The following is an 18,009-nucleotide window of genomic DNA, read 5'->3' as shown; positions in this document are numbered from 1 at the left end:
TGTGTGAAACTGAATTCCAAACTTCTCAGCAGTCCTGACTATAGTCTAAAATGACCCAGGAGACGATAGCAAATCCTAATCACTTAATTACAGACATTTCTTTTTTTATTTCTTGAATGACTTTTGTTATCACTTCTGGATATGTATTACTACTTATTCCAAGATCTTCCGTAGAGAACGGCGTTGCTGATAGATGACAAGATTATCAGTCTATTTCACTACATTACCACACCTTTACAAATAAAAGTACAGCAAAAATAGTGTGGAGAATACACAGATTTGATTATCGCCTACATTAATTAGTTTATGGTTAGGCTTCTAAATAGTGTAGAATAAAACATCCCTTTGCAATAAAAAAGGTGAAAGTATAGCAGAAATGCGTTTGGTGTGGTTAAACATTTCTATTTCTTTTTTTTTTTTTTGAACGGAGTACATTTATTGCTGTATACAGTATAACCTAATGGTAGCACAAGTTGGGCAGGGCCATAGTCTAGAGAACACCTATAGAAGACTCTAATTTTTACAGGACTCATTTGTTCTATTGTCTTAAACCTTGATTCTCTTTGCTAGGATGCCTGGCTTTACCAAAGTTGAACCTGCAGTTCCTCACTCTGCATGATTACCTTCTCCGTAACTTCAACCTCTTCCGCTTGGAGTCCACATATGAGATCCGGCAGGACATTGAGGATGTGGTGTGCCGAATGAAGCCATGGTGAGTGTCATCAGGCTGGGGCTTCTTCCTGCTCACGTTCTGTGTGGGGGATGCGGTTTCCCTCCTAGAGAATACATTTATAATTATTGCTGCAGTCAGCGTGTTTAAACAGTGAGCGATGAATTGCATCGCAGTTGTCAGACAGCAGTAAGAGCTGCAGAACCTTTATTGTGTTATTACACAAACATACTAGAACAATCATTAGAGTGGTGGCACGTTTCCTGTGTAAACAGTCTAGTACAATATGCGGCCATATGTCCAATAACTGTAATACTGTATACTTGTGAGGATGTTCCTATACAGACCACATACCAGAAGTTGTGTATCTTGCCCATACAATGATCCATGACAGCCATGATTTTAATTAGGCCATAGAAGGTCAAACACCCTTGAGGCCCCTTTAAGTCTAGAGGGGGTAAACCTGCGTTGCGTTACCCTATTTTGTCGCAAGGGGCCGTAAAAGCAAAGACTATGGAGTATGGAGGCTTTCGTACTTCTTGGACAGCACACCTATTTTGCTTCAATGGCTCTGCCAGGTCTATCCGTTTCGAACGGATAAACCGCTCTTTGTCAAGTGAAAGCATGCTTTCACTTGACAAAGAGCGGTTTATCCGTTCGAAACGGCGATAGTCCGTTGTGACTAGAATTGGGCTGCAATGGAGGCGTAACCTATTCTGGAGGAAGTCCTCATGCCATTGTATGCAGCTAAGAGCTATACTTACTACCAAGAGCTATAGTTACATTCTGGGAGTCCGGATGTCATGGCTATTTTTATTCACTCTTTTTTGTGAATAAATATTCTGCTTTTTAAGAATTGGCAAGTGCTGGTCATCTTTTCTTTTTTGAAGACTATTGAGGCTTTCACGCTTATTGCAGTCTGTTCTGGTGTGTTGGAAGTATCAGATCTGATGCAAGGACAACATCGTGTTACCGCAAGCACCAGTGCTTGAGGTAAGTCTATGGGCAACACACACAGTGACAGAGCGAGATGCGGCGTGCATATGTGTACCACTGGGAATCCCAGTGACTTACCTCCTGCCCAGCAAGGAGTAAGTCACTGTGCGGCGGGGAGGCACTATGCACCCTGTCAGTGCACTCTGTCGCAGGGTCATATGTTTGTCATTTTTTGCGTTGCGGTGGGATGCGAAAGGAGCTTTGCATCCCACCGCAATGCAAAAAATAGGTGTAAAACTAGCCTCAAACAATATTCAAACTTGATGGTAGAAATCGGGAGCAGTTTTTCTGCTGTGAATGCCTAGCCTGAGACACTGCGGTGTGTCAGACTGCAGCTGGAATGTTGACATTTCTCATTTCATCACTCTAAATGGTTAATGAGATCTTCTCATTTGTTCCCTGGCATGCAGAGCTGAACAAATCCCCTCAGTTGCCCTGGCTAATGTGGAGTAAAGACTGGTGGAACCTGAGCCGTGGGCCATGTTTTATGTTTCACGGCTATTTCAGGATGCTGAGCTTGCTTGTCTTTTGATCTCTAGCACTTTCACAGATCAAGCTGCTATTCTAAACTAAGAGGAGAGCTTTTCTCCACACAGCACTATTATCACTGTGGCTCTGTGATGTTAAACTGACACACACCTGAATACTCCCCTTCTCACTCTAATGCTGTCCTGTGACCAGGACTTTTGTCATTGGTACAAAAAATTCTATATTATATAATCAGCATCGTCAATGAGTTGCAAAAAATTCTGAGTTGATGCTGGATTATACAAATTTTCTATGCAAATGTATGCATCTTGAAAATGCAACTTCCACCTTTGCATTCTTCGGTTGGCTCATTTTCAAACTGCATACATTTACATATAGAATTTGCAAACCAGTAATCCCACATGGGCTTGGAATTCTTTGCATCTCATTAACCATCCTTGATAAATATTACTGTGTGCTGTCTTCATTTATATCAGTTATATTTGTTAGGCCTCTGGCCAACTGGGGATCACTCTTGCGCATGCAATCACGTAAGCTTTTTGTGCCAAGATCCCCAGCGTGTTTTTGGGTGTGTTTTTTGGGGGAGAAAGTTAAAAAGCGCTGCACAAGCTACTGCCAACTATTGTACAGCACTTTTGATTAGGGTTTTGTTTTTTTGTATTGTGCAAAATAAAGTTTAAAATACTTACCTGGTCTCCTGATGTCATTTTCCACAAACCTCTGGCGCTAAGCCCCACCCCCTTTCCCAAAAGGTCATAGGCGCTTCTATATTACCAATTAGAGAAGCGCCAATGATCTTTTGTGCTATGGGGCGGGGCTATGCTACAGAAGCCGGACCTCAGCAGGCCCAGCAAGTAGTTTTAAGTTTATTTAAACTTAAAAGTGCAATCACTCCAAAAATGCTGCATGCACTACGATTTAAAGGACACCCGAAGCAAAAATAAACTAATTAAATAAACAATTGTATCTATCTTCCTTTACCTAATAATGACTTTTTAAGATATTCCACAGTTTTATTTTGTGTTTAAATCTACTTTTTAAGTTTTAACTGTTTTATTGTTTTTGCTCACTGACCCATTCATTGAAGTATGGCAGAGCTAAAATCTATGAACTATTGACCCTTTTTATCTCTTTCCTGCTCTCAGAAGCCATTTTCGGCTAGGAAACTTTTAGGCTGCTTACACACAGGGACGTTACAGGCGCACGTTAGTGCGCCTGTAACGCTCCCCCAACGCACAGCAATGTAACACAATTGGGCTGTTCACACAGCTTACGTTGCGTTACATGTAACGCTGCACGTTCTCCCGAAAGTGCAGCATGCTACGGCGTTAGAGCGGCTTAAGCCGCGTTAGACTGTCTGCACATGCGCAGTCATGTTGGGGAGGAGCGGAGAGCGGCCAGGCACATGGCTAATTAATATTCACTGCACGTTGTGACGTGCAGTGTTTACTTCCTGGAGCGGCCGCTCTGTGCGGTGATTGGCCGGCGGGACCATGTGATGCCGCATGCGCACAAGAGTATGCATCACGGATGCCAGAGTGAGCTGCACAAAGCGGCTCACTCTGACGTCCACATAGAAGAGCACCAGGCGTCACGTTAGGTGCACGTTATGCGACCTTAACGTGGCACCTAACGCAACGTCTTAGTGTGCAAGTAGCCTTATAGTTGGAATTTCTTATCAAGTCAGCCACTTGCATACCTGATATTTAACTCTTTCAGGCAGAGAAAGAAAAAAATGAATACAGCATAGTTATTAGTGTTCTTGGCACTGTACATACCCATGTCTATCTCATCATGTCACACGTCACTTTGGGTATTCTTTAACCAAGTCACGGGTATGAGTTCCCCTCCATTTACCTTAATCAGTGTAGCACAAGGCACAGCTGAAAGCCCTCTGGTGGGTCCAGACCTTACTCTTTGTGTATGCGCTTTTATGTGATTTAGCCCTCTTATGAGTCCATGAATGCTTTTATATTAGTTTCTCCGAGTTGCATCTCATCATCCTGGAAAATGTATTGCAGTGTAACCAAAGCAACAGTACTAACAGCAACAGTTTAAAAAAAAAATAATGCCTGTTTTCTGTCTGAGATCAGGGCTGGATTTGTACTCTTTACCGCCCAAGGCCACTGTCACCAGCCGCCCCCCTTCAGTATAGGTAGCGAAATGACCCCTCCCCCAGTATAGGTAGCCAGATGACCCCTCCCCTTTCCTTCTAGTACAGGTAACCTGATGACCCCCCCCCCCCCAGTATAGGTAGCCAGATGACCCCTCCCCTTTCCTCCTAGTACAGGTAACCTGATGACCCCCCCCAGTATAGGTAGCCAGATGACCCCTCCCCCCTGTCCCTCCAGTATAGGTAGCCTGAGGATCCCTCCCCCTCCAGAATAGGTAGCCAGATGACTCCCTTAATCCCTCCTCCCCCCCCCCCCCCATTTTTAGTATAGATAGCCAGCTTGCCTTTACACCGCAGCAGCCATCAGTGTCACTCATTTCCCCACTCATCTCCAGTGCAGAAGCTTCCTCTTCCTTTATGGCACGCCGGCCATAATGCAAACGTGCACAGAGAGCAAGGTGGCCACTGCACAGGCAGCTAGTAGCAGAGTACCACACTCAGGCGCTCACCTGATCTCCCTGCATTGCAGCATTTGCAAGCTTGCAAATGCTGCACCAGTTTAGCTTGCTGCTTTGGTGCCCTTGCTCCTGTGGTGCCCTAGGCCATGGCCTAGGGGGCCTTGGCCTAAATCCGGCCCTGTCTGAGATTAACTACTTTTCATTGTTTACCCAGTTAGAGGTTTGCAGGTGGGGGAATAGTAGTACACTGCACTCGGCTGAGACGATCCAATATTTACACTGATGGAGAGTTTGTATTCCAGGCAATCTGAATATGGAGGTGTCGTTTTCGGTGGTTGGGCTCGCATGGCCCAACCCATTGTAGCTTTCTCAGTTGTAGAAGTTGCCAAGCCAAACATCGGTGAAAACTGGCCAACACGGGTGAGAGCTGATGTTACCATCAACCTGAATGTCAGGGACCAGATTAAAGATGAATGGGAAGGTAAGTCTAAAAAGTGCATTTGTTCACGGTTTGTGTTGGTTGTAGTGTAATTGCTGGCATTGTTTGTTGAGGTACTCCTGACTTGGTTCCCCCCCCCCCCCCATATACTTTTAATACGGTTTTATTACCCGTGCTGTTACTATGTCACAGCACCATCCTCCTCCAGCGCCATCTGTGGTCCCCATTCTGCTGTCGATTATGGGCAGGGAGGAAGTGGCAGTCCTCCTGCCCCCTCTGCCTGTCCATAATTCAGTCCCCTCCTTTCGCCGCTTTAGTTCTAGAAATGATTCACACCGTTCAGGAGAGCGTGCTGTATGCGGGCTTGGGGTAATTGAGGTTAGAAGAATATAGACCTATAATAGACTAATTATTATTATTATTATTATTACAAGACATATATAACTTATCAAGATCACTTAAGTATCCACTTCACCTCAAAGAGTTTTTTTCCCTTACAAAAAACAATTTTCACCTTTCAGCGCTCCTTCCATTAATTCGCTTATAACTTTATTACTACTTATCACAATGAAACAATCTATATCTTGTTTTTTTGCCACCAATTAGGCTTTCTTTGGAGGGTACTTTTTGCTAAGAATTATTTTTTTTAGAAAAGTGTTTAAAGCCAATGGGTACCGGATTAAAAATAAAAAAGTCAGATACTCACCTAAGGAGAGGGAAGGCTCGGTCCTAATGAGCCTTCCCTCTCCTCTCCCGGTGCCCTCGGTGCTGCGCTGGCTCCGCCGTTCGCGTCCGCCGCCGCAGGGACTTCGGAGGTCTTCGGGAGCACTCGGGCTTCCGCCTTGAATTGACAGGAAGCGGCTGCTTCCTGATTAATTAGCCTGCAGCCGGCGACGCAGGTTAAAAAAGTTCAGCCCCTAAGGTAACTGGTTTTTTTTTATTTGTACATTTTTCTTTTGTTTTTTTCAAAAAAAATAGATACATTGGTAACTATAGGGGAGTGTGGGAGGTCAGGGGTTCATTTAATATGTAAAAATACATAAAAAAATGTAAATGTAATTTTACTTCTTAGCCACAAGATGTCCTCGGCGCTCACTTTCTGATTCTACACATAGAGGAAATGATGCGCGTTCTTTGTGAATGGAAGCGCCGTCTCATAGACTACTGCTGTCATTCACATGGGGACTTAGATCAATAAATGGGAACTGTGCTCCCATTCATTGATCTAGCGAATACTGATCGGTGGCGGTAACGAGCACGGGAGAGAGGGCGATCGGGAATGTGTGGCGCGGAGGGACATAGTAGCCTACACCCCTGCAAGCAGTTATGGCATTTTGCAGGGACGTAGTTACTCGTCTTGGGGGAGGGGAAGTGGTTAAGTATCCACTTCTGGAGTTTGTCTTTGCCACACATTTATCAAATATTTTATGGTATGTTAGAAATAGATATTAATTATCTTGGTCATATTAAGTTGTTTTTTGTTTTTTTCTGTACCTGGTTTTCCTGACACCTAACCCTAAGACCCCCCCTCTTCTTGATGCCTAACCCTAAGACCCCTTTTTTCTGACGCCTAACTTTAAAACCCCCTTCCTCCGCCACAAATGCTCTAAGTATAAGAAACGATACATTTCTAAAACCGTGAGCTACCCATAATCCAGGAATGTTGGGAAAAGTAGCCTGGCATGCGTTCATGTTCATACTTTGTGTGACACTTGGCCACACCTGATTGACCTACCCCATGGCTGACTCCAGAGAGGAGATAAAGTGAGCTGTAGGATATTTTATGCATATGTTGCTAGGTAATCTTTCCACCTCTTTGCCTCTATACTATTTATATTCACTTATTATCCTAATTACTATCAGATTTGCTTTTTTCAACTATCATTGAAATTGTGATTTACAAATGTTCCTGTGCAACTTGAGGTTCCTGGTAAAAAACACTATTATTGCTTGGTATTGGTATTAATATGTTTTGGGCACCTATTCTCCATATAGTTTAAATCATACATGTCAAACTCCGCCCTGCGGGCCAAATCTGGCCTGCAGAGCCATCAAATTGGGCCCCCAAGCGGTTTCCCCACTTTGCATTATATTATTGCATGAATCTGTTTGTCCCACTATAGACCACCAAGGAAGCTATATTGGAGGTGAAGGCTTGGATCTCCAGAAAAGCTATATGGGGGAGGGAGGGGGAAAGCACTAAACCACAGTGAACTGTATAGAGGAGGGAAGAGGGCCACAAGACACCAGGGAACTATATAGGTGAGCGAGGACCACTAAGCTCCAGGGAACTGTATAGGGGAAAGAGGAGTGCCCTTAGACACCAGGGAACTGCATAGGGGAGGGAAGTGGGCCACTAGACACCAAGAAACTGTATAAGGGAGGGGCCAGAGAATTGTATTAGGGAGGAAAGGCGGTTACTAGACATTGAGGTTGGCCTGTGACTTGGTCCCACTTTTCCATTTTGGCCCACTTTGTGTTTGAGCTTGATACCCCTAGTTTAGGTGGATGCTGTGTACTCCCAATAGGAATTCTTTAAACTGCCTGTTGTCAGCCATAGAAATCAGACTTGTCTTGCCATTGATGTGACTAATGGCTGTGGAGTGCAGTCATTAGCACCTTTGGATTTGTCCAGCCTAATTGAGCGGTCCATTGTTTATCTGAATGCTTCCTCAGAGAAGGAGCCACATCATCTTGAAGCATTAATTTTGGAAAGAGTCATGCTTGGCCCATGCAAGTGTCTGTGCACCAGCCATGGTGGAAGTATTAGTATTTAAGTGATTAACATGTGCCAGGACAGTGGCAGCATTAAGGCAGCTTAGTCTGTATTGAAGGAGGCAATTAGCTTCCGCACTGAAGATTTTTTTTAATGGGCCTGATGAGAGAGATGTGTTTCATCTCCAAGAATTTCTGCAAAGGGTCTCTGATCTAAAAATAAGCTGGTTTTAGGTTTATAAGGGTCAAGATGTCCAGGCTGCCACAACAGCATAATGTAACTTATATGATGAAGGTTCTGCAAGTTGAGGGCATAGTGCTGCCAGCTGGCACAGAACTGCATACACAACCCCAGATCTCCTCCTGCTGGAGCTGCAAGCTTGAGGTGACCCCTGATAGCACCGCAAACAAATTCAGCATTTGACTATTACTGTCTGAGCCGTGGGAGCCCTGTGGCAGATTATGTGCCTGGAGCTATCTCTAGAAGGCTTGTTATTGGTAGATGTAGACCAGTTTTATGATGGCTTTCCCTGTTATTTGCCTTTGTTAAAGTGGACCCAAATTTAAAAATACAAGATTTCAGAAATAAAATCTATTTTCTAAATTATAATAATAAATAGCAGCCTTTTTTCAGCTGCATGATGACAAATATAAAATATTTTTTTGCACTTATTGGAGGAACCCCTCCCTTCCTTTCAAATTGCCAGGACAAAATCCGGCAAACTGGTGAGGAGATGGTATCCATCAATGGAGGAATTGCTAATGGCTGCCACCTGTATAACCCTAGTTATGCAAAGTGAAGGATGAAAAGCATGCACTGAAATGCTCATAGGCTTGAAGGAGTGTTTATTTATCTTTGTATGTGTCAGAGTGGTGCAAATGCAATTTTGGACTAAAAAAAAGTTTGGTTTGGGTCCGTTTTAATTAAAAGGCCTTCTGTTTATAAGGTGTGTCATTTAGCTATGGGATGATATATTACAGTTTTGAATGGCAGAAGGGACTAATCATATTACAGAACTGCCTGAAGTTTAATTCCATTAGACATTGAATAGCTATAATATTTTTTATATCTAACTGTAATATAATTTATATCTTTCTTTATTCTTTAAGATTAATCAGTCGCAAACGTTTCTTTTTATATGTATTCCAAACTTTGGGTAGTTCTGAGCTAGGTACATGTAAAAAAGGGTGCCGGAGATAGCTGCTAGTAGAATATCAGTAAAATGACGATATGCTACTACTTAATTACGATAGAAAAATATCGGTAATCTTTACCGATAATTTGCTTTGACCTAACCCTACACTCACACAGAACCCTCACTCTACAGATGCCTAACCCTAAGACACACCTGGTTTCACCCCTCTTGGTGGGGTCTAATCGTAACACCTCCTGAGGAGCCTGAACTTATCACCCCCTTAACCAATCGTTGCTCTATCATTGGAGTGACATTGCGGAGAACAAGCCCTGTACAGACAGGCTGCCCTAGTACAGCTGAGCATTGTGTACGGTCAATAGATGAGGAGGGATGGTAGGGTGACGCAGGAGCAAGCAGTGCCCAGCAGGGTGGGTAAGTATGAACACACAATAGGCTCATTAATCGCTCGGTATTGAGCAATCGGGCAGGACAGATCACTAAACCAAGTCAATTGACTTGGCCAATGATTGTCTAGAGCAGTGGTGTCAAACACAAGGCCTGTGGGCCAAATGGCAGCCCTCCTTGCCATTTTATGTGGCCTCGAGAGCTTCAAATCTGCATCATTGTAAGCGGTAAAGATGACTGTACACTGCCTTCCCATCCGGAGGATGACTGTGTTTCTGGGTAAAACATAGTCAGTTTGAGCCTGGGTGCGGCAACTACCAACGGGACCCCCTGCAAAATTATCATAGAGCCCCCTCCTTGGATATGTAAAATTGGCCAATCATCTTTAGATAAAATTTGAATGCGAGTATGGACCTTGGCTATGTTTTAGATTGTGGCCCCTTACATGATTGAGTTTGACTCCCCCGATCTAGCGTGTGCACAGACATTCTCTCAGTGCACAGTGTGTTCAGTAGCAATCCTGCTGTTTTCAGCAGTAGCTGATCAGAACAAGGGAAAGGCAGCATTTGAAGAGTAAATGTATGAATCATTCCTGTAACTTGGGCAATATTTTTATTTAGCATATCCTGGAGTTTAAGGCGTATCGTCTCAAACCCATGGAATAGCCCTGGGTATAATACTTTGTGGGATTTCGTGTAACGCGTGGACCACATTTCATGGAATGTCTTATAGTATTAGAATCAAACCTACCTTTATTTATATATTTGTTGTCACTGCCAAAACACTGAACAAAGTAAGGGCGACAAAAAGGGATATTCTGTTGAATGTAAAGACGTGTACCACGTGCTTTTGGAATACTAGGATTTGTTTACTTTAGAAAGCCCTTATTACCTGCACTGCAGTGTCAGAGGGCAGGATCAGTTTGCATTCCTTCACTAAATATCTGTCACCTGCTTTATCTCCTACACTGCACTTCCCATCATCCTCCTCTTTTCCAATTACACACTGAGCCCTGTCTGATGGTTTATTTGTGATCATGGCCAGCCACAGCAATTGGCAGCATTTTCCAGTAGATAACGCTGCTTGTTCCTCAGGACTCACATGATCGCTTAGGGATTAAAGTGACATACTTAAAGAGAACCAGAGATGAAGCAACCTCATGTATTTTACCTTATAAATCAGTGGGAACATGACAGTAAACACCTAATCTGCTCTTTGTTACATTGTTCTCTGTTTAATTTGCCTGTTATCACCTCTAAGATAAGAATCCCGACTAAGCAGTCGGTCTGGCTTTGCTACAGAATAATTATAGCTGAGACTGTGTTCTTTGCTGTCTTCAAGTCCAAGCCTGCCCCCTGCTGGCTTTGCTCAGGAATCATTATAGCTGAGTCATTATAGCAAAGCCAGAATCAATGCTCAGTCCGGGATTCTTATCTCAGCTAGATAACAGACACTTTTAGCAGTGAGGATGGAACAGAGAGCAGGGTAAATGTTTTCTCTAATGTTCCCACTGATTTCTATGGTAAAATACACAAGGGTGCTTCGTCTCTGGTTCACTTTAAGGACTGATAGCTGCTTGACAGAAAGTCCCTAGAAATCAGTGAGTCTCTACATATTTACTACAAATAACAGAACAGTACTATAAGGAAACAGCATATTATTGTTATTCTGGAATGCCCTTCCACAGCACATTCATCACTCTCCAACCTTTGTTATCTTTAAAGCTCTCTCACTTTTTCTGGCATGCTTAAAGTGAACTTGAAACAAGAAATGTCTCAGGTTCCATACTTAGGCCTCGTTCAGACTATATGCGCTGCCAAGCGCATTTCGGTAGCGCGTATAGTGTGGTGCAAGAACGGTAGGCATAGACAGCCCTTCTACTGTTCCCATCATATGCACTGCGCAGCATATGATGGGATGCGCTATCGCACTGCTGCATGCATTTTTGGGAGTCACTGCACAGATCCCATTCACTGTAGTAAATGGGATCAGTAGCGCAGATGGCATGCGATCGTACATGTTGCGTTCCGATCGCACAGTCATCTGCGCTAAATGATCTGAACGAGGCCTTACCTGGGGCTTCCTTAAAGGGAGAACAAATTAAAGTTCAAAAGACCGGGCACTGTCCTGTTAATGCATTTATTGCCAACGTTTTTTCGCCAGGGATACAAACAGATAGATCAGCGTAGTTCATCAAACCTGCTTAATGTCTTGTGACAAGTGTGAAGCGTGTCTATGGTGCGCAGCTTGCGGTGGGAGACGTGACCAGGGGAGGAGGTGGACAAAGCTTTTTTTGCCTAGCGAAAAAACTTTGGCAATAAAGCATTAACAGGACAGTGCCCGGTCTTTTGTACTTGAATTTGTTCTCTAATCTGGATCTTTCTTCAGTGTTTGTATGCCACCGTGAGCACGTCCCTGTGCATGCCTGACCACAGCCAGCAGTGCGCATATGCAGCTAAATGACTGTTTGCTAAAAAAAAAAAAAAAAAAAAAAAAAAAAAGGTGTAGTTTGCTAGCCCTCTGTTTGCCGGGTGCCCAGCACACGGTTTTTGTAATCTTAATGGCCCATACACACGTCTGATTTTTTGGAACGACGGGTCGTTTGAACGTCCCGTCGTTCAGATGTCCGCCCGCTAAATCGGGCGTGTGTACAGACTGTCGGTCGCATGATAAGACTCAGTTTGAGCGATCCGCCGGGCGGATCGCTTAAACTCATTCTTATCACGCGAACGACAGTCTGTACACACGCCCGATTTAGCGGGCGGACGTCTGAACGACGGGACGTTCAAACGTCCCGTCGTTCCAAAAAAATCAGACGTGTGTATGGGCCTTTACCTTAACTGAGAGGGAAATGGATGTGTTCTTGTAAACAATAGCAGTTACTTGTCAGTCCTGCTGATCCCTTTCGCTGCAGTAGTGGCTGAATCACACACCTGAAACAAGCATGTAGCTAATCCAGTCTGACTTCAGTCAGAGCAGCTGATCTGCATGCTTGTTGAGGGGATGTGGCTAAAACGATTAGAGGTGTGTTCCCCTGCAGCACTCCTGTCCCTGGGAGCAATCTTCTTCTGCGCAGATCACTCCCAGGGATGGGAGCGTCCCGGGCCGTGCATGCGCAACGGAGCGCAACTCGGCCTGGCTTTCGGGCACAATTGCAGATGACAGAAGTCGTCCGGGGAGACAATGAGGGACAAGCAGCCATAACTGGGCTTAAAGAGACACTGAAGCGAAAAAAAATATATGATATAGTGAATTGGTTGTGTACTATGAATAATTACTTGAAGATTAGCAGCAAAGAAAATATCCTCATATTTTCATTTTCAGGTATACAGTGTTTTTTCTAACATTGCATCATTCTCTAATAGGTGCAGATTACACAACACTCAGCATTCAAAATGATTCTTTCAGAGCAGTCTGTGAACTAATGACCTCTCCTCTGGCAGAGAAAAAGTAATTAGTTCACTTGCAGTTGAGATAATAAAAGTCAGATAACAGCCCTCTTCACGACTTTGAAAGTCGTAGAGATTAATGGCTTTTTTGCGTAGAGATAACTGGAGTTTCTTAAAGAGTAACTGTTAGCCCCAAAAATGAAATTTAAATCTCTATTGCAATGTTTTATTTACTTTTTAAGGGAGCCAAAAAGGCAATGCAGAAGTTAAAAATCAATCTAATTTTTTTACTATGTAGCCTTTTCCCCAGGACGCAAAGCCGCATAACAGATACTGCTGAGCATGCAGAGCATGCCCATGTCTGCCCGACCCCCCTCTCCCCCCAGGACCAGGTGCCGATATATTCTCACCCCAAACAGCTGACACGGAGAGAGAGCGGGAGCGGAGTACATCTACACACTTCCAGCGCCGCCACCGCAGAGCAGCCGCCGCCGTGCATCTCTCTCCTGCTCGTGATTCTCTCACATGTGACTCGGCGGCGGCTGCTCTGCGGTGGCGGCGCTGGAAGTGCTCCCGCTCTCTCTCCGTGTCAGAGCAGTCAGCTGTTTGGGGTGAGAATATATCGGCACCTGGTCCTGGGGGGGAGAGGGGGGTCGGGCAGACATGGGCATGCTCTGCATGCTCAGCAGTATCTGTTATGCGGCTTTGCGTCCTGGGGAAAAGGCTACATAGTAAAAAAATTAGATTGATTTTTAACTTCTGCATTGCCTTTTTGGCTCCCTTAAAAAGTAAATAAAACATTGCAACAGAGATTTAAATTTCATTTTTGGGGCTAACAGTTACTCTTTAACTCTTCCTGTACTGGAAACAATTAGGAAATGGAGCAAGTAAGCAGGAGAGACTGGCACTGCAAAAAGCTGTGTTTATTCTTGATTACATGCAAGCAAAGATGTGCACATGAGCAACACAAGCAAAGCTATCTTGCACATTAAAAGCATGCAGTTGGATGTGAGGTACCGTGCGGTGGGTGCTGGGTGGTCAAGCCTGACGGCCGTTTCGCGCACGTCTGCGCATCTACGGAGGCTGCAATAAAATTAGACTGATATATCTGATCTTAATATTTTATTTCTTAGCTGTACTACACATACAAATCATAATATCATCATTTTTTTTTCGCTTCAGTGTCTCTTTAAGGAAGCCCCAGGTAAGTAAAGTACCAGAGACGCTTCGCGTCTCTACCTAAGCTCTACCTTAGGCCACTTACCCTTTGTCCTAAAGCCAAGTTGCACTCCTACTGTAAAGCCTGAAACACACTGCCTCTGGGTATGTTTATGGTAGACTACCCCACCTCTTGTTCCCCCACTATTCCTTTTGATTGTAAGTTTGCAAGGGCAGGGCTCTCTCCCCCTTTTGTGTCTTGAAATTCATTATACATTTTATTCATCACATTTGTGACTGTAATTACCAATTCTTTGTTTTGTATTTTGTCACCAATTCTGTATTTTGTATATTGGTGTAGAATATGTTGGTGCTTTATAAATCAATAATAATAATATTGGTGGTGACACTTAAAGGGGCTCAGAGCTGAACTATAATAAAAAGATTTATACATAGCTGGGGCTTCCTCCGGGCCCATCCGCCCGGATCGCTTTTACGCCGCTGCCTGCAGCTTCGGGAACCGGGTCCTTTAACGTGTTTATATTTCGTGTAAAGAACTAATTTTACCAATAGTGTAGCCTATAGCTTGCCAAAACAAGGTAAATTCTCTTGTTCTTATCTTACCGATTTAACCAGGTCTTCGAAAACATGATGTGTGCTTCCTGATCACCCTGCGACCCATGTTGCTATATGGAACAAAGATTGATCGGAGGCAGTCCATTGTAGATCAGACTGGTCTTATGTATGTACGTGGCTGTGAGATTCAAGGCATGCTGGATGAAAAGGGACGTGTCATCGAGGAAGGTAAAGTTAAGGAAACCATGTTTTAGAAGCCTTTGTTGTCGAAGAATTTTTAAAGCAAACCTGAAGTGAAAATAAACTTAGGAGATGATGAAATGTATGTGTTTTAATTAAGTATATAGACCATAGAACTGAGTCTCATATTTTTATTTTTAGTGTAAGAGCTCCATTTTAAAGTGTACCAAGGGGATGAGATAACATCTTATTTACAGTGTGAAGCATACAAATAACTACGCTGAGTTTATTTTTATCCTTTTATACCTGAAAGAGTTAACCATTCAGTTATGCAAGTGACAGCTTTTTTTTTTTTTACCCAGTCGGGAGCTAGTCAGACTATAGGGTAACCTTCACTGATGAATTACTGCCATAAAACTCTTGCCTAGAAAAGAACAGCTTCTGAGTACAGGGGGTAGATACAAAGTCAATTCTTCATATATGTTCGCTCTAGGACACTGAGACTGTGACATTCATATGGGACAATACAACATAAACTTACATTTTTAGCTTAAAAAAAAAACAACAAAAAAACTGCGGGATTAAAAAAAAGTTTTCAGGAGTAGGAGGATAAATACGGTTGTTAATCTTATCAGGTTTTTTTTTACCTTGAGTTTACTTTAAGACTGAATTATAAACAGCAGCGATGTAATTTACAGTGAGAAAGGTTATACACAAGTGGAAAACATTGGCAACATTTGCCAATGTTCTCAAGAGTGGATGTACCAGCAAATTCACTCCAAGATCAGACCGTACAATGCTCAGAGAAATCGCGGAATAAAATTAGTACGTTCTAGATCCTGACCCAGTGTTCTCCCCAGGCTCTTTTAGCCGGGTGCTTAACCTGGCTAACTTTGGCAAGCACCCGGCTGTCATCAGCTTGCCACCTCATCCTCCTCCTATGTTGTAAGTAAAGTTGTGCCTGCCCTGTATTCCCCTAGTTGTGCTCCTCCTGGCTACTTTTTCATTCCACCCGGCTGCAAATAATTTCTGGGGAGAACACTGCTGACAGCATAGTCATAAAAAGACTGAACAAGTCTTGTTTGAAACTATTGCGGAAGCCTCTTCTCTCTAAAAAGAACATGGCTATATTTTGGGCTAAAAGTGGGGTGGGGCAGCTTATAAGAGGGTGATGTACTGCTGGTGATGTGTGTGGGGCCCCCCTATGCAGAGCACACATTGGAAGCCCTCATTGGAAGGCATTGATACCTAAGCTTGCCCCAGCTTGCATCTTATGTTTCCCAAGCAGCTTCTTAACTGGCCACTAGAGCCCAAGGCTTACAGTGGTCGCACGACAGTGAGCGACACGTTAAAGTAAATCTGAAGTTGGAATAAGAAAAAAAATCTAAATACTTATGCCGGAAGTGGCAAGCATCTGGATATCCCAGAGGCTTCTAAAATCCCCCTTGACCCTTTTCCTGCTGGCCTGGTCCTCCTCCTTCCTGGCTGTGCCTGAATTAGAACTGGTCACACCTATGCAGAAGAATGAAGCTGTTCATACACTGCTTTTAACTCCATGCAGGAGTGGCTTTGTGCTATGGCACAGGCGTGGCCAGGTCTCACATGCTTGTACATGGAGATGAGCACAACCATGCTAAACATATTCAACATTATAAGTGACCATTGCTGGAACAAAATGGTGTAAGATGATCGGGGAAGCCTCTGGACTATCCAGAAGGTACCCTTTAAAGAGAACCAGAGACCACGAGAAAAAGATGTTATACATATTTGGTGCTTCCTCCAGCCCCATAAGCCACAGTCCTCCGCTGCCTCTGTCCGCCGGTACCAGGTCCCGTCATTTCGGCCAGTCGAGCCAGTCAACGCAAGCGCAGTGCGCTCCCTCCGTACTGCGCATGCGTACAGAGCCGGAGGGAGCCCCTGGGCATGCGGAAGACTGGTCGCATCCGGCGGAAGTGACGGGACCCTGTACCGGCGATAGAGGCAGCGGAGGACGGCGGCGTGGGAGCGATCCAGGCTTATGGGGCTGGAGGAAGCCCCAGGTATGTATAACATCTTTGTTACATTTTTTAGAGAACGTTCGTCTCTGGTACCCTAGCTGCTGGGTATATGCAAGAATAAAGGTTGGAGTGAGGAAAGGTAGATATGCTTTCACCGACAAGCACCAACGTGCCCTCTGCATGGGGGACTAGGGTGGCACATTGTGGGGTCAGCCAACTGGGGGATCATTGCATTTGCCTTATTTTTTTTTAGGCCAAAAGTGTGTGTGGGGGCGGTGGCTGGCTAACCACAGTGATATACAGCATGTAGGCAATTAGGGGCTACCGGTAGTATAGTTTTATGATTTCTCTGCTACTTAGCACATATAGTCTAATTCACACCATGTAGTCCTCAATCTTAAGTGTTGAAACCCATGCAGTTGAGTTTAATTAGGGTTTTTTTCAAAAACAAAAATGAAAATTCAACTTGATGCTTATTTCAAAGAACAGTACTGTCGTGTGTTGGGACATAGATTATCCTGCACATCATGTCATTTTTATAGAAGTTCTCACTGTACTAAGTTTTTTTTCAACCTATGTTAACAATTCTTCATGGTCACGAGGCTTTTATGCCTTTTCTGTGATGCACAGCAGGCGTCACACTATATCCTAGAAGGAGGTTTTTGCCTTGTGCATGACACCTTTTCTGTTAAAAAAAGATTTATAAAATGGAAAAAAATCAGGACTCATCCGCTGTATGCTTAGACATATTTTATGTGTAATTTTCTGTTCTTACTTCAATTTGTTCTGATGTGTTTGTCTGTTATTTTGGTGAACAGTGATTTTCTTTAGTAAGGCTTACTGGACTTACTGTATGTAAATGATTATAGGGGGGTTGTGATTTGGTTTTCAGAAGATGCAAAACTCATTCGTAGTTGTGGCCACCCCTTTGTTCTCTTACACAAATCTATGGATTGTGCATGTTGCAAAAATATGCCCATGGGGTACTAACATGTTCAGGCTGTGGGAATGGATAAGAAATGCACATAATGGGGAGGATAGAATAAGTGAGTGGTTGTTGGGGTCAAGAATTAAACTGAGAAGTGTAGATTGTTCATGGGAGGATATAAAATGTGTACAGTGGAGAAAGGGGTATAGCACAAGACAAAACAAGACCTATAACATTTATATTGCAGTTTTCTCCTGGTGGACTTAAAGCACGTTAGAGTTGCAGAAACAGAGTTGTATCGCTCTCCACAGATGTCCTGGAGCATTAGGGAGCCTGGGCCAAAGACTCCTTACTGCTTTC

At 43.7% G+C, this 18,009-nt stretch overlaps 1 protein-coding gene across 1 annotated transcript in view; it reads left to right on the top strand.

Moving 5' to 3' along the window:
• AQR (aquarius intron-binding spliceosomal factor) overlaps positions 1-18,009 on the top strand; it is a 156,582-nt gene that overhangs the window by 47,580 nt on the left and 90,993 nt on the right. Inside the window, exons 16-18 of the mRNA XM_068253903.1 lie at positions 571-712; positions 5,029-5,207; positions 14,605-14,772. Of these exons, the coding sequence (XP_068110004.1) occupies positions 571-712; positions 5,029-5,207; positions 14,605-14,772 (489 nt within the window). The remainder of the gene's footprint in view (positions 1-570; positions 713-5,028; positions 5,208-14,604; positions 14,773-18,009) is intronic.

This window comes from Hyperolius riggenbachi, chromosome 9, assembly GCF_040937935.1.
Source record: "Hyperolius riggenbachi isolate aHypRig1 chromosome 9, aHypRig1.pri, whole genome shotgun sequence".
NCBI lineage: Eukaryota > Metazoa > Chordata > Amphibia > Anura > Hyperoliidae > Hyperolius > Hyperolius riggenbachi.
The sequence above is the reverse complement of the archived record's forward strand: the minus strand, read 5'-3'. Positions and strand labels throughout refer to the sequence as shown.